At 43.3% G+C, this 15,279-nt stretch overlaps 1 protein-coding gene across 7 annotated transcripts in view; it reads right to left on the bottom strand.

The window, feature by feature from the left end:
* Positions 1-15,279, bottom strand: part of STAU2 (staufen double-stranded RNA binding protein 2) — a 242,970-nt gene that overhangs the window by 217,446 nt on the left and 10,245 nt on the right. For 6 of the 7 annotated variants that reach the window (XR_008597409.1, XR_008597410.1, XM_054984756.1 and 3 more), the window contains exons 4-5: positions 14,762-14,921; positions 8,488-8,623 (exon numbers count right to left, since the gene is read on the bottom strand). Coding sequence is in view for 5 of the 7 variants with exons in the window: in XM_054984756.1 (XP_054840731.1) it covers positions 8,488-8,623; positions 14,762-14,921 (296 nt within the window). In the remaining 2 variants the exon portion in view is untranslated. Of the gene's footprint in view, positions 1-8,487; positions 8,624-8,779; positions 8,811-14,761; positions 14,922-15,279 lie in introns of those variants that run through there. The other variant, XM_054984759.1, reaches the window with a different exon arrangement.

Here is a 15,279-nt window from a genome sequence, read left to right on the forward strand (position 1 = left end):
GATTCCCCTCAGCAGTATTCCTTCTCTCAATTCCTAAACTGTTGGAACAACTTTCACTCTTAAGGTGAAGAGGAGAACACAATGAACAAAAGGTAAAAGGAACACCATCAACTAACGACATCAACAGTCGAAACTAGTCAAAACAAGACGGATACAACAGTGTATAACACACTGAACTGTAAGAGAACATATAGAGTACAAAACACGGTACTGACACAGATGGTACGAGGATCCTGGGAGGGCAAGATGTCCTCCTTTCCTCAGAGGAGAAGGACCCTTCTCGGTGAGTATCCAAGGGGCCGTTCTCCCTCTGAGGCGGAGGACATCTTGGGTGCTCCCAAAGCAGTTTCCTATGTCCTGGGTGGGATGGATCCTTCGTCCTCTACTACGTGTTGAAGTACCCTATGGCCGAAGGCTGCATGTGCCGAAGCATACGTGTGCAGGTGGTAATGTTTGATAAAGGTAGAAGACGAAGACCACGTGGCGGCCTTACATATGTCCTCTAATGAGGCATTTTTCCTGAGAGCTGCGTTAGCAGCTGCGCTTCTTGCCGAATGTGCCGTGATCCCCGACGGCACTTCCATCTTCATGGCTTTGTAAGCCTCCTGAATGCAAGACTTTATACTGTAGGCAATAGCGGCAGATGACATGCGATGACCCATCTTAGGGCGTGAGATGTTAACGAAAAGAGAATCGGATTGGCGTATCGACTCAGTCCTGATTATGTACGCCTTGAGAGCCCGTCTCACGTCCAGGTTATGCCATTCCCTCTCCTTTTTGTGAGTGGGATTCGGACAGAAAGATGGGAGATTAATCTCCTGAGACCTGTGGAATCTCGAGTATGCCTTGGGCACGAAGGTAGGATCCGTTCTGAGGACCACCTTGTCCTTATGAAAAATACACAGTTCCGGCCGGATTGAAAGGGCGCCCAACTCTGAGATACGACGCGCCGAAGTAATGGCCACAAGGAAGATGGTCTTCAACTTTAGCCATCGCAACGTAATGTCTCCAATGGGTTCAAATGGAGGTCTCGTGAGAGCCGACAGCACTACGTTCAGGCGCCAAGTCGGGAACCTATGCACCGTTGGCGGGTTCAGCAGAGTAGCCCCTCTGAGAAATCTTTGAACGTGAGGATGTGAGGCCAGTGGAATTCCTTCTAACGTCGGTAATACTGTACCTATGGCAGCGACCTGCTTCTTCAGTGTAGCGGGACGCAGTCCTCTATCTAGCCCTTCCTGCAGAAAACCCAACACCGTAGTTTTGGAAGGCTGAGTAGGGTCAAAATTCTTGCGCCGACACCAGCGAGTAAAGGCTTTCCATGCCGAGTTGTAGATTCTGATAGTAGATCTCTTTCTAGATGCCAAGAGAGTAGTTATTATCTCCGCCGGGTAGCCTTCTAGTAGGAAGCGCCTCCACTCAATTTCCAGCCGGTCAAAGACCACCACGCCGGCTTGGGGTGCCATATGGGTCCCTGCTGAAGCAAGTCCGGATGAATTGGTAGTTTGAGAGGAGGTGCTACAGACATACGATGTAGAGTGGCAAACCACGGCCTTCTTGGCCACCATGGTGCGATTAAAATTATTGTCGCTCGTTGTTCCCTCAACTTCCTCAGGACCTTCGGAATCATTGGTAGTGGTGGAAAAGCGTACAGGAGACCTGGTGGCCACTGAGAGTGGAGTGCGTCCGTCCCCTCTGCTCGAGGATGATAGTACCGGGACAGAAATCTCGGCAATTGGTTGTTCAGATGGGAGGCGAACAAATCCACCTTCGGCTGGCCGAAGTATTCCGACACCATTAGGAAGACCTCTGTCTTCAGGGCCCACTCCCCTGGATGAAGAGCTTCTCTGCTCAGCCAATCTGCTTGGACGTTGAGGACTCCCCTGATGTGCTCTGCCTGTAGTGACCGTAGGTTGAGTTCTGCCCAGCCGATGATCTTGTTGGCTTCTCGTTGAAGACGTGAGGACTTGGTTCCTCCTTGTTTGTTGATGTACGCCTTCGCGGAAATATTGTCCGTTCGAATCAGGACATGGCTGTGGACTATCCGATCCCTGAAGTACGTCAAGGCTAGAAGGATCGCCCTCATCTCCAGTACATTGATCGGGAGTTTCCGTTCTGTGTCGGACCATTCCCCCTGGGCTGGATGTCCCTCTATCGTCGCTCCCCAACCTAGCAGGCTCGCGTCCGTGAAAATCTGGACAAATCGAGGAGACAGGAAACTCTTGCCCTGGCGCAGGTTGCTCTCTATGGTCCACCATCTCATGCTCTCCCTGACCGTTAGAGGGAGCTGTATTTTCAAGTTGGATTTGTGTGCTATTTGAAGTTGGAAAGGTCGGAGCGCTGATTGCAGAGGCCGAAGGTGATACCGGCCCCAGTAGATGGCTTCCGAGTGGGCTACCAGCAGCCCCATTAATTTGGACAGGTCCATGAGCGATGATGATTGTTGCCTGATTACGTCTGAGGCTAGCCGGATGAGCCTTGTCCGCTTTTCCTTCGGAAGGAACAGAGAGCCCTCCTTGGTGTCGAGTATAAGTCCCAGGTGTTCTAGGCGTTGCGACGGCTATAGAGAGCATTTGTTTCTGCTGATTAGGAAACCGTGTCTCTCCAAGACTTGAATAACGAACGTTGTTTCCCTGACTGCGGCTTCTCGTGAAGGGGATCTTATTAGAATGTCGTCCAGGTACGGATGTAGCTGGTAACCCCTCTCCCAGAGCCAGACTATAGGTGTCACCAACAGCTTGGTAAATACCCTGGGGGGCGTTGCCAGCCCGAAGGGCATCGCCCTGAACTGAAGGTGAGTGTCTTGTATACAGAATCTTAGGAATCTCCGATGAGCTGGGGCAATCGGTACGTGGAGGTAAGCCTCCGTCAGATCTATTGATGTTAGAAATTCGCCTTGTTGAAGTGCTTCTGCAATGGACCGAAGAGTTTCCATGCGGAACCTTCTCAACTTGATGAACTTGTTCACGTACTTGAGATCCAGAATGGACCTCGTCGCCATTTCTTTTGGGAACCGTAAAGAAGATGGAATAAACTCCCTGCCCCCTTTCCTCCTTGGGAACAGGCTCGACGGCTCCTATGTTGAGTAGGTGTTGCATGGCCTGAATTGTGATGTTCCTCTTGCGAGGGTCTTTCTTGAGCGGTGAAAGGAGGAATCGCTCCGGAGGAAAGGTAGCAAATTCTGTCGCATAGCCTTTGGAGACAATCTCTAATGCCCAGGCATCCGCCTTGGACTCTACCCAGGCTTGATGGAACCCGAGCAGTCGTCCCCCCACCAGAGCGTCGTGCGAGTCAGGGTCTCTGCCCTTTGTCCTCGGAGTCCTGCCTGCCACCGCGGTGTCCCTGCTGCTTGTTGAATTTAGAATGAAAGGGACCCCTGCGTGCTTGGGTTCGGGGAAGTGTCCAGTTGCGCTTCTGATCCTGTCTGTTCCTAGGCAATGTGTGATGTGATCTAAAGGGTTGGTAGCCGAAGTACCTTCTCTCTGGTCTTTTGATGGATTTTGGGAGTGCCTTCTTTTTGTCCTTAGTCTCTACTAGGATCTTTTCTAGTTGGTCCCCGAAGAGCTTGCCTCCCTGAAAGGGGTAAGACATCAGGATCAGTTTGGCTTGGAGGTCAGCTTGCCAAACCCGAAGCCATAACATGCGTCGCACGGCTGTGGAAGACGCCATTGCTCTGGAAGTCATGGACATTGAGTCTAATGTTGCGTCGGCCAGAAAGGTGCAGGCTTTAAGTATTCTGTTGGCTCCTTCTAACAACCTGCTGTTGTTCTGAGGCAGTAACTGGATCAGCCTTCTGGTCCACACTACAGCTGCCCTAGATACCACGGAAGCTATGGCGGAGGCCTTTATGGACGTGGCCATGGCCTCATGCGCGTGCTTTAGAATTGCCTCACCTTTTTTGTCGAGACCATCTTTAATCATGCCTTGTCCATCCTCGGAGAGGAGACCTTGTGACTGGAGTGCCGCCACTGGAGCATCTATGACCGGCACCTGTAAGAGCTCGTCAGCAAAATTAGGCAATGTATACAGCTTTTTCATAACATTGGGGACCTGCTTGGTGGCTGCTGGCAGTGACCATTCTGCTTTAAGCTGCCTTTCAAAGAAGTCGGGGAAGGGAAAAACTCTGGGGTTGTTATCAGCCCTGGGAAAAAATTCCTTATTCCCCTTTGGTCTTGAACTGGCCCCCCTTGGGGCAGTTTCCTCCTCCTCCCTTTTATCAGACTCGTTCAGGTCCAATGCTGACAGCGTTTTGGACAGTAAATAACTGAGATCTTCCATCTGGAATAGCCTAATAGATTGATCAGAGGACGCCGAGGCTAGCTCATGTTCCTCTTCTGAGAGAAAATCCCCCTCTTCAGAGTCCTCGTCACCTGAGGAGTCCCCCTCAACCCAGGCAGGCGTTTTACCCCGCTGCTTTTTGGCCGCCTTGGTTGGCCAGGCTGCGGGTCGATCATCCAGTACCTGGGCGGTGTCTGGGGTTGTGGCTGGAATAGCGGGGGAGGAACCCGGATTCCCGGCTTGGCAGATGGACCAAAGCTCTTTCCTTAGGGACCATCTGATTGCTGCCAAAATCTCCGGGGAAAGATTGGGGGGGGTAATCACTTACATGTCCCTCCAGAGTGCCAGAAACGGAGCCCTGTGTCTGGATGGATGAAGGAAACTGCGTCTCTCCAGTCGGGAGGTTGGCAACCGCGGCGTCGCGGTTTGGCGGGAAAGCGGCCGCTGCGGCTCTTCCCGCCGAAACTGGGCTCCGAGCAGCTGCACTCGTTCCTTGGTCTTCGTGTTGCTGTGCGGCTGCTCCCGGTACCGTCTGCGACAGACGGGGCCGTTTTTTGGCGGGCTGTTTCCCCTTCTCAGGCACTCTTCTGCTGGGGGGCCGAGCAAGCCTCTGAGGCGAGTCGGACCCGGCTGGGCATGTTCCCGCCGTCGGAAGGACGGCCTCCGGGGAACAGCCCTCAGCCCTTTCCAGGAAGGAGTCTTCAGAGTCGGAAGACTCACATGCTCGTCCCTCCATTCTGTCTGGACTTCTTGGGGAAGCCTTTATCCTCTCTCTCTCTCTCTCTATTTTTTTTTTTTTTATAAACAGACAAAGACTGGAGAGGAAAAAACAGGAGAGGACAGACAAAGGGAAGGTAACAAGGAGACTAAGACACTGGGTCACGAAGAAAACAACAGATGAATAGATTGAACAGGGTAGCTAAGCTATCCTAAAAAGCACTGCTCTCCCCTGAGGCAGGAAAAGAACTGAGGAGAGAGGGTGGTCCCACACACCAAAGGAAGAGGAAGAAAGTTTAACTTCCTGCCTCCCCGATTGGACGGTGGGAAACACCCAAGATGTCCTCCGCCTCAGAGGGAGAAAGACATGGTACTTCATCCATTTGCTGCTAGCAATTTTTATGTTTTAAATCATCTCACAATGCTTCCACACACATACACACACATGAAGTTCTAGATTCATTTGTCCAAGTGTAATTGTACATGCACCGGAGAAAAGATGCAGGAGAAGCAATTATGTATAGAAAGCGTACACCAGGGAAAGGATGAAGCGCACACAATTGAAGCCTCCTAAAACTGCCTTTGATTTATTGAAAAAAGGCAACTGTAGGAGTTTCCTTATACATATCTGTGTGCGATATGTGGTTTGTTTTAAAGTTTGTCTTTTGAAAAGTATACAAGTTACTTATCAGTAAAAAAGAAATGTGAAGGTCTTTTTAAAAACAAACAAACAGGATAGGGGAACCTGTTCATATTATAAAATTAAGGAATTGCCTGGGTACCTCAGGCAATTCCTTACTTTTCTCTATTCACTGATGTATTCTGAGTTTCTAATTTTCTACTTTGATATGACTTTCTCTACTTTAATAAACTGAAACGAGTATTCTAATGAAGAACTGAATGAAGGCCAATGTCCCATCCCAATAGTCACTACAGGTATTCCACTAAATAATTAGTAATGTGCTATCCTATGATGTTTGAACAGCGACAGCTTTCCTATTGTACCCCTACAATTCAGTAATTAAAATATATCCCAAAGAGGGGCTGTGGCTCAGTTGCAGAGCATCTACTTTGCATGCAGAAGGGTTGAGGTTCAATCCCTAGCCTCTCCCATTAAAAAGGTCAGGTAGTAGGTGATGTAAAAGGCCTCTGGAAATCTGATGCCAGTAAGAGTAGGCAATACTGACCTTGACAGACCAACAACTTGAGTATGGCAGCTTCATATGGCAAAGATTAACAGGATGGGACAGTGAAAGCCAGCTCTCCTCTCCTCAGCACTCACTCTCACACCACAGACTAAGAGATTGGGTTGTAGTTACGTCTGTGAAATTTAAGGAAGTTTTTATTGCATTTTTCAGTTTGTGTGTATAAATATATATAATGCTGTTCTAATTGCACTTTTCTCTCATTCTGTAATCTAGTTTTACTACAGCGTTTATTGAATGTTATACTGTTTTAAAGCACTGTCCTTCAATCCTGTAAATTATCTGTATTACAGTGTGTTTTTACCTCTTTGTTTTTATAATTTTGTAATCCAGTTTTATTGCTTTTTTAATTTTGAGTTTCTGTTGTTTTTGTTGTTGGTAATAGTTGCCTGAAAGGTTCCCTTACAGGTATGGGAAGACAGGATCATAATGTGTTGGTACAAAATATATACAATAAAGAAACAGAAAGTACGTACTGAGCAGAAAGCTATCATTTAAAGCAATTCTCCCCAACTACTCAATAAAACAAAGCTACATGCTATAGGGATATTTTACAAGTCTCTGGAATGTAATTGTTCCAGTTAATTCAGAACTGGTCTTTTTGGAAACCTGATTATTTACCATTCTGCCAAAACATTCTACGCTGAGAAAGCTTAGACAATGCCTCCTGCAGAATGCGAGCTTACAGCAGGACTCTGATAGGAGTCCAAAGCAGACAAGAAGAGCAAAACCCTTTGAATACAACCATGATCTGCCATCTCTGACCAGGTGACATCACAGGCCAAGTCAGTGTCAAGTTCAAACATAACACTTACTCCTAACACCTTTCATATTTATTAGTAATATTAGCCAGGAAAAAGTCTTCATTCAAGAATGGATGAAAATGAGGCATAGGGAGAGAGAAATGGAATGCTTCATACTGTTCCACCCTGTGACTTACCTGTACAGAGCCTAACAATAGTTCATTTATTTGTTTAGAAATGTATATGCTACTTCACTAGGGACCTGCTTGAGGTGGTTCACAACTACAAGACAACAAAACTAAACAAGCCATCAAAAAATAAGCCAGGTCATTTCAAAGGCGAGGTGCCACCACTGAAAAAGTCTTGTTGGCTACCCATTTCACCACTCCAGCAGGGGCACAAAGAGCAGGGCTGGAAAAATGGAGCTAGCAAGCTGGACGGTACGGGAAGAGGCAGAACTTCAAGTTTATCACTGGATGCACTATGAACATTCAGAAAAAAACAGCTATGACAGAACAGCAGGGTTGTATGTTTTAACTAGACTAACTACTTGTCTAATTAAACTAACATTTTAGTTGAAGGGAAATGTGAATCAATGCCACTGAGAAAGTGCACACTTTATTTGTAACTGTAACAAAGAATGAAAAAAGAAAATACTAAAAGTGGGACTTTCCTTCTAACAGTAGTAGTTGCATTTATTACATTTATTTCAGTGTCTCAAAGATACTAGTAATTAGGCTTTGGTAATATTTCCATTTAATCAACTAGCTGATCAAAGATTCCACCATTAAATATTCTTGATCCCATAGAGCTACAATAATTCCTGTGATTGCATTCTCGATGTCATAGTCCAAGAACGCCCCTTCAGTTTTCCATGTCAGTAAAACATGATGTGAAAGGGAGAAAATAAGGGATACAACACGGGCAAAGAATTTGTCCTCAGATGACCATATTATGAAACTACATGAAAATTAGCAATCCTAAACAGCACAAAATAAGCACCACTCTTGAAAATGCTTAGAAAGTACATTTCCTAAAAAAGGAAAAGAAAAAAAACAGGTGCATATGGAATTTCTAGGAGTCTCAACTGCCAAAACTGCTTCTATACTTCATAAGCTCCTAAAATTCTTCAGACTTAGAAAAGTGCAGAGTCCAGCTTTAAAAAGCACAGCTTTCTCATATAACAGCTGTGGAAAGATCACATCCATTCCTAGGAATGTCTTATATGGAAGGTTTGTAAAATGTGAAATGAAGAGTTTTTTAAAAAAAATATTAATAAGCCAAATGCTATCAAGTAACAACATCTGCAAACTGAAGAATGCCATAAATATCTACTGGGATGGAGCAATAGTTCCGTTTCCTGCTAGGTTTCCAGATGCAGTTTCTCAACCTCATCAGAAGGAAGGGGAAATCCAGGGAACACTTGAAGCAGATAGAGTATCAAGCAACAAAAAACAGCACACAGAATGAGAAGCTAAACATCTGCCTTCAGTTTGCTTCAGCTATATTTTGAAAAGCAACAGAAAAGCACTTGAAAATGAACAAACCTCTGATTGTACATGCCTCGAAAGTTATAATTTGCTCTGTAGTTGGGGACTGGCTTTTGCTCTAATGGCCTATAGATGGCAGGCTCTCCCCTTTTCATGGCAAGACCATTCAGCTCCACTGTAGGGGTAATACTGCCTGTCAAAAGAAAGAATGATCGGAATATAATAGTTGTATTAGAAATAAAAAATGACAATCACACTTTAAAAAACTTTTACAGCTATAAACTATTAGGGATAAGAAAACACTACAGACTTACAAGGAGAGAGGGGGAAACAGCTCCTTTAAAAGTACCTGGTTGCTGAAGCCGAATATACACATTTTTCCATACATGACTTGGAATCTCTGACTTGCTTCACTTGTTACATATTGCCATACTGGAATTGTTTATCTTTAAAACATAATTTATTGCATTCTCTGAAATATCACATAAAAACAATAAACAATAAAAGGCAAGGGCATGGATTCAATGGTTGGTTTTGGAATACAGAAGGGCACTTCCACTAACAGGAGGGTGATTATCATTTGTTCCAGCCACCTGCTTCATTTCTCATTTTGCCTCCTATACTATTCATCAGGGACTCAGGAACAGAGTTTTCAAGGTCTCGGTGAGGGAGAGGGAAGAAAATCCCACTCTGCTCATGAAAACTCACAGGATTCAAGCCAGAAAAATTAATGCAACCAAATTTAATATTAGTGACTATGTAGCATAATTTAGGAATTGTATAATATGAAGCTTCCTATATGTATAGTAAAGTAGGTTGAGAACTAGGGGTGTGCAGTTTGGTTCAGTATTCAGAATTTTAAAAAAACCTAATTTTAGCTAATTTGGTAAAATCTGGGTATTCTGGATCAAAATAATGAATATCAAATCAGGTTCAGAACACCAAACTCAGTTTTACCGAATTCATTTGGTAAAGTTCAGTAACATTTAGTTATACAGGCCGGGTTGTCCCTTTGCTGTTTCCCTGCGAAGAAACAGCAGTTCCTGCCTCTTTTGCAGAGGAGGGGAGGTCATCTTTCACCTAAACCTACTTCTGACTGTCCTCTAAAGACCCCCTAAGTTTCATAAAGATTGGACAATGAGAGCCAATTATATGGGCCCCCAAAGAATGTGCCCCCAGCTACTCTCCTTTATTCCCTATTGGGAAAACTATCTGAGGGATGTCCAGGAGGCTGGGGGTGGTATTTTTCAAGCAAACGCCATCAGATTTGTATGGGACCTACTCCTGGTTGTCCTCTAAAGCAAAGGAATGCCTTATGCTTGTGGCTGGGTACTGCGTGGATCTGTTCTGTGGTGTTCCATCACTAGCTGAACCCAGTACCTGGCTGCTGTGAATGACACTGGTTCTGTAGGGCTAAGTTGCAACAGTGTCCCTTGCTTCAGTTTGGCTTGGGTGGAAAGAGTGTGATTCCCTGGTGTAATGTTGGTCCCCTTGCTTCACTTTGGTTCTGGGGGGATTCTACTCCTGTGCTTCAGTTTGCTTCTGCTGGCCTTTTTGTGGGATGAGCTCAGCTTGCATCTGGGAGTGTGCCTTGGCCACAGAAGCTTTGCCACAGTGTGTTTCTGCAGAGTCAGTTTTGACTTTTTCTCCATAGGAAACAATGGAGCGCCTGAGGGCACCCCCAGGGCCCAATTTTCCTGAAACTTGGTGGGGGAGGGTCTTTAGAGGAAAGCTAGGAGTAGATCCCCTGAAAATCTGGTGAAGTTTTCTTCAAAAATGCCACCCCCAGTCCCCTGGATAGCCCCCAGATAGTTTTATCCATAGGGAGAAAAAGAGAGTGGCTGGGGGGCCCTTCTTTGGGGGCCCATAAAATTATCATCCGGGGCCAACCTTTATTAAACTTAGGGGTCTTTATAGGACAGTGAGGAGTAGGTTCCCATCAAATCTGGTGAAAATTGATTGAAAAATTAACCTTCCTCAGCCTGCTGGATAACCCCTTGAGTTAGGAAACAATGGTCACGTTTTACCAAATTCCTGCTATATTACCAAACTGAACTAGATAATCAATTTGTTATTCAGGGAATACTGATTTTTTCCCTCTGACTTGGGATTCCCAGTTCAGATTTATCTAATTTTTTTTGTGTGCACACACCCCTGAGAATCAGTTCAAAAAGGCACAACTGAGTAGGGGATCCCTTTGTTCCTCATAGCTTTCTACCTTTGGGATCTGAATAGTATATTGGTATAGATAAAACAAAAATCTGCCATCTGAAGCTAACTGTAATGTAATTCTTTGCTTGTACAACTCTGAACAATCATGTGCATTATTTTATCTAAATAATCTACTCATCTCACTTTGGCAAAAAACAAACAATATTAACAGAAAACTGGTATTAACACTGATGGTGAATCAGTAACTGTAACCATTTCCGTAACAGACAGAACACAGATGAACACTGGCGTGTGTTTAAAAATAGGTTAAATTTAATATGAATGTTGCTTATTTGTTAGGAAACACTGAATCAAACCCTGGGCACTGCAGCCCTCTGCTGGGCAGCTAGTATAAGAAAAAGCACAGCAGGTAGTCTTTTCTCTCAGACATCAGGAACAAAAATCTGCTGAACTATGCTTGATTCCATGCTCACTCCCTTCTTCCTAAGCATGCAGAGCTTAACTAAAGGCTTCCTAGTTTCAAAAGCCTTGGAATAAAACCCCAATTTGCCATAACCAGGTCACGGCGGTTGCCAAGTCTGCATTTTTCCATCTCCGTCAGATCAGGCAACTTGCCCCTTTCCTGATGCCCCAGGACCTGGCTACAGTGACCCATGCAACGGTCACCTCCAGGCTAGATTACTGTAACACACTCTATGCTGGGCTACCCCTGGGCCTAATTCGGAAACTACAACTGGTCCAGAATGCGGCCGAACGGGTCCTGACCAGTATATCCTACCAGTCACATATCACACCTGTCCTGCACCAGCTGCACTGGCTTCCGGTTGAATTCTGAATCAGGTTCAAGGTGTTGGTTCTTACCTTTAAAGCCCTCAGCGAGTTGGGAAAACTTAAGTCGGGTTCCTTCTAACAAACCATGGCTTAGAATCCCACATGGAGCTTCAGGCTTGCTCAAGCAAAATCTGTTCTTGCCTTCCTTTCCCCCTCACATACAGTGAGCTAATAAGTAACTTCCACTTTCACTGCAAATTATAGTTTAGCAAGCCATGTGAACCAGCAAATATTAAACAAATACCCCATCTTGGAATATTCAACTACTGCCAAACTCACAGCCTTCTCTGTGGTGGACACAATGCATTATGGAACAGCCTCCCTGATAAAGAAAAGGAGGCACCTCAACCTGCTTGTATTCCAAATGTCAAACAGCTTTTAGGAGAACTTTTAATATCACTTGAAAGAACATATGGATAGTATCTGAGGACAAGAAAATATGTTTCTTAGGTCAGACTTTTTTTTACTGGTTTTTACAGTTTCTTCGTATTATTGTATTGTATTGTATTATTGTTTTAATTTATGCTGTTATCTGCCTCGGATCCTACTTTGTTGTGGAAAAGCAGCAGGTTACAAAGAAAACAAACACATTAATCCTAAAAGAGTCTTGTGGCACTTTAAAGGTTATCAAATTTACTGTGGCCTACATTTTCACTGACTAAAGCCAACTTCATCAGCTGCACGTGGTAGATCACGCTCTTTGCGCATTTGATAAAAGTGGCCACAATTCCTCGTAAGTTTCTAACACAATACACCTAAGTATTTTAAATGTCACAATATACTTGTTTTTATTTCAACAGATTAGCATGGCTATAATCCTAGTTTGGAATTCTGGTTTACAACAAAGAGTATAAACCATGGTCTGCTCATTCAGATTTAACAGTAAACAATGGTTTACCATAGAAATAATTCATTAGCTCACCACATATAAGGAGAAGAGGGAAGTAGCGTTCATATAGCGAGCCTAAAACACCTTCCAGGATTGTTTGCATAGCAGCAAACCATGATTTTCCATTATGTCAGAATCATGCCTGTGTTAAAGTGTAAAACACAACGGCATGATCTAGTCAAAGACAAGTCCAAAGGGGAGGATTTAAGCATGTGCTTAACTCTGCTATTTAACCTTCCTACTGAAGTCAATAGAACCTAAAGCGCTTAATTTTGTATGACATCCTAAACAATTTACATAAAAACAATTTAACATATGCACAAGAAGAATGGTTACAATGCAGATATTTTTAAAGCCCCCTTTACTCAGGCTTCTTAATCTCTGAGTCAAAATAAATAATAGCATTGGGTGAATAATGTAATTACCAGATGTGCATGGACCCGGGTATTACCACAGTGCAGAGAAGGAATAAACCCCTACTCAAGTTAGGCTCCCGAGTGCATGGGAAGTGACTTAAAAATTTTAAGAGCCTACAAAGAACTCTCAGTGTATCCACCTGGTTATGCCCTTGGAATGTTTTAACACAACATTGGTATTTAATATAAGGAAAGCCAATGTGGGTTTAGTGGTTGGAGAGTCACACTAGGATTTGAGATATCCAGGTTAAAATCCCCAATTTGCCATAAAGCTCACTAAGTGACCTTGAGCCACTCACTTACTCTTTGATTAACCAACCTCACAGGAGAAGGGATATGCTGCACAGAGTTCGCTGGTGAAAGGACAAATTAAAAATGTGCTAGATAAATTTTAATATCATTTCCACTGATTTTTTTTTATTCCTGAATGACTTAACAGGAAGCCAATTTTGTTGAAAAGCCATATAGAAATAAACAAATGAAGATCAAAGATTGCTTATGTACTTGCTATTATATTACATCAATATAACTATTTAAACACACACAACACATAATCCCTAGAATCTCTAATAAGGATTATCAAAACATCTTCTTTGTTAACTCTTTATAGAGCCACTGCTATTCATAACTGACACCAGGTTAGAAGTACTCCATATAAGGCAGCTTAGTACACACATAGAAAGTGGATACATAGCAGTACCTGACTATAAATTTATCTTGCTGATTATTTCAATTTTGGAAACACATTTCCTTTGAAAGGAAGTTTTTATGAGTACTGACACAAAAGCTGACTAGAAAGGGAATCAAAACCCAAAGATCTACAATGCCAAAGCAAGAAATAAAATTTACATAATATAACTCTAAGTAAACAAATTTTCACAAGTCACAACAAGGAGCTAATACAAGAAAACTACAACGTTCAATGGATTGGGTGAGTTGACTACCTCACAAAATTCTACTATGATTTAAGACATTTATCTTCAGCCTTTCTACTTTGAAATGTCCTAGGAATATTTTACAAGTATTAAAATTACAATAAAGAAAAACTAAGCAACAAAAAAACCCTGCACACCATTCAGTAAAAGATTTTTAAAAATCTCAACAGAAAAAGACTATAATTATTTAAACGCTACACTGGCAGATATCTTACTCTGAAGAGAGACAAATACTTTGCTACTGATTTCATTGAACATGAGTGAAAAATAAGTAAGGAAGTGTAAAAGAAATAAAAAGCCTTGGCTAGGATCTACCAGAGCATTTCCATGCACAGAGGGATTTCCACACACACAGCTTGACTTTCTTGCCTCCTTCTGCAGATCCAAATACCCACAGAAACACTATTCATGGGAGGGGGGAAGGCAGTCACACTGCAGGCAAAAATCCTTCTGTTCATGGACATACAGTGAATCCAGACCCATTTAAAACCAGGCATGAATCTATTAACTACAATTACTATGCCATTTAGTTGTGGAGACAAGGAATGGAGAGGACGGTAAGGTAGAAATACCAGATAAAATGTTCCTTGCCTACTTTATTAAATTAAGAAAAAAATCTGTTATCTCTTGTGGTTTTTGTCTGGTCACAACACAATGTTTTTTCCAATTAATCACATTTTCAGCTTAACTCTTCAAAGTTGAATCTTGGAGATACACACACACAGATTGAAAAGCTCAATGACTTCAACTATGACAAAACAAAAGAATAATCACATGCTCACTTAAAGAGTCCAGTAGCACCTTTAAGACTAACCAATTTTATTGTAGCAGAACTGTGATTCTCGAAAGCTTATGCTACAATAAAATTGGTTAGTCTTAAAGGTGCTACTGGACTCTTTTTGATTTCATTACTACAGACTAACACGGCTAACTCCTCTGGATCTATGCTCACTTAAGATTCACATTTAAAGGTGATGATTCCACTTATTTCCATTTTTCAACTGAAAACCACAGCTGAAGTAAAGGGAGCCAAGCTAGCCCACACCAAAGATACTGATAAATACTATGGGAAGTGGAAAAGGTCTTACCTGGGTTGTTATTAACATTATTTTTGGGCGGTCTCGGTGTTGGCTTGGGTAGAATAGTTTCACTTAGAGCTTTATTAGCAGCAGAATGATGAGCCTTTTTAATACTGCTTCCTTCAGCTTCCCATGTCTGCTCTCCAAGAGTCAGCTGCACTGTGAACATCTTCAGAGACATAAATGACAGATGTCAGTAAGATCAAACCTTGTGAAACAGTCTCTCCAGCAAAAGAATTGCATTCCTTAGCATGTCATGAAACCTGAGGATGACACACACCATTTTGATTTAGGGATAAGGTACACATGTAGTGACTCAGTCTGCAAGCACTGGATGCCATACTTCCCACAGCACATGGAAATAACTTCAAAACTAGCATACATTGAACAGTTTTTATGGCATGTTTCTCACAACCAGTATGTGGATGTCCTTTGAGAAAAGGCACCTATTGATTCAAGAGATATTGCCCACACTTCTAGCTGGTAACAGCAGCACTTAAGCAGGACAATAGATACCTGATGTACAA

The sequence above is a fragment of the Eublepharis macularius genome, chromosome 7 (genome assembly GCF_028583425.1).
Source record: "Eublepharis macularius isolate TG4126 chromosome 7, MPM_Emac_v1.0, whole genome shotgun sequence".
Classification (NCBI taxonomy): domain Eukaryota; kingdom Metazoa; phylum Chordata; class Lepidosauria; order Squamata; family Eublepharidae; genus Eublepharis; species Eublepharis macularius.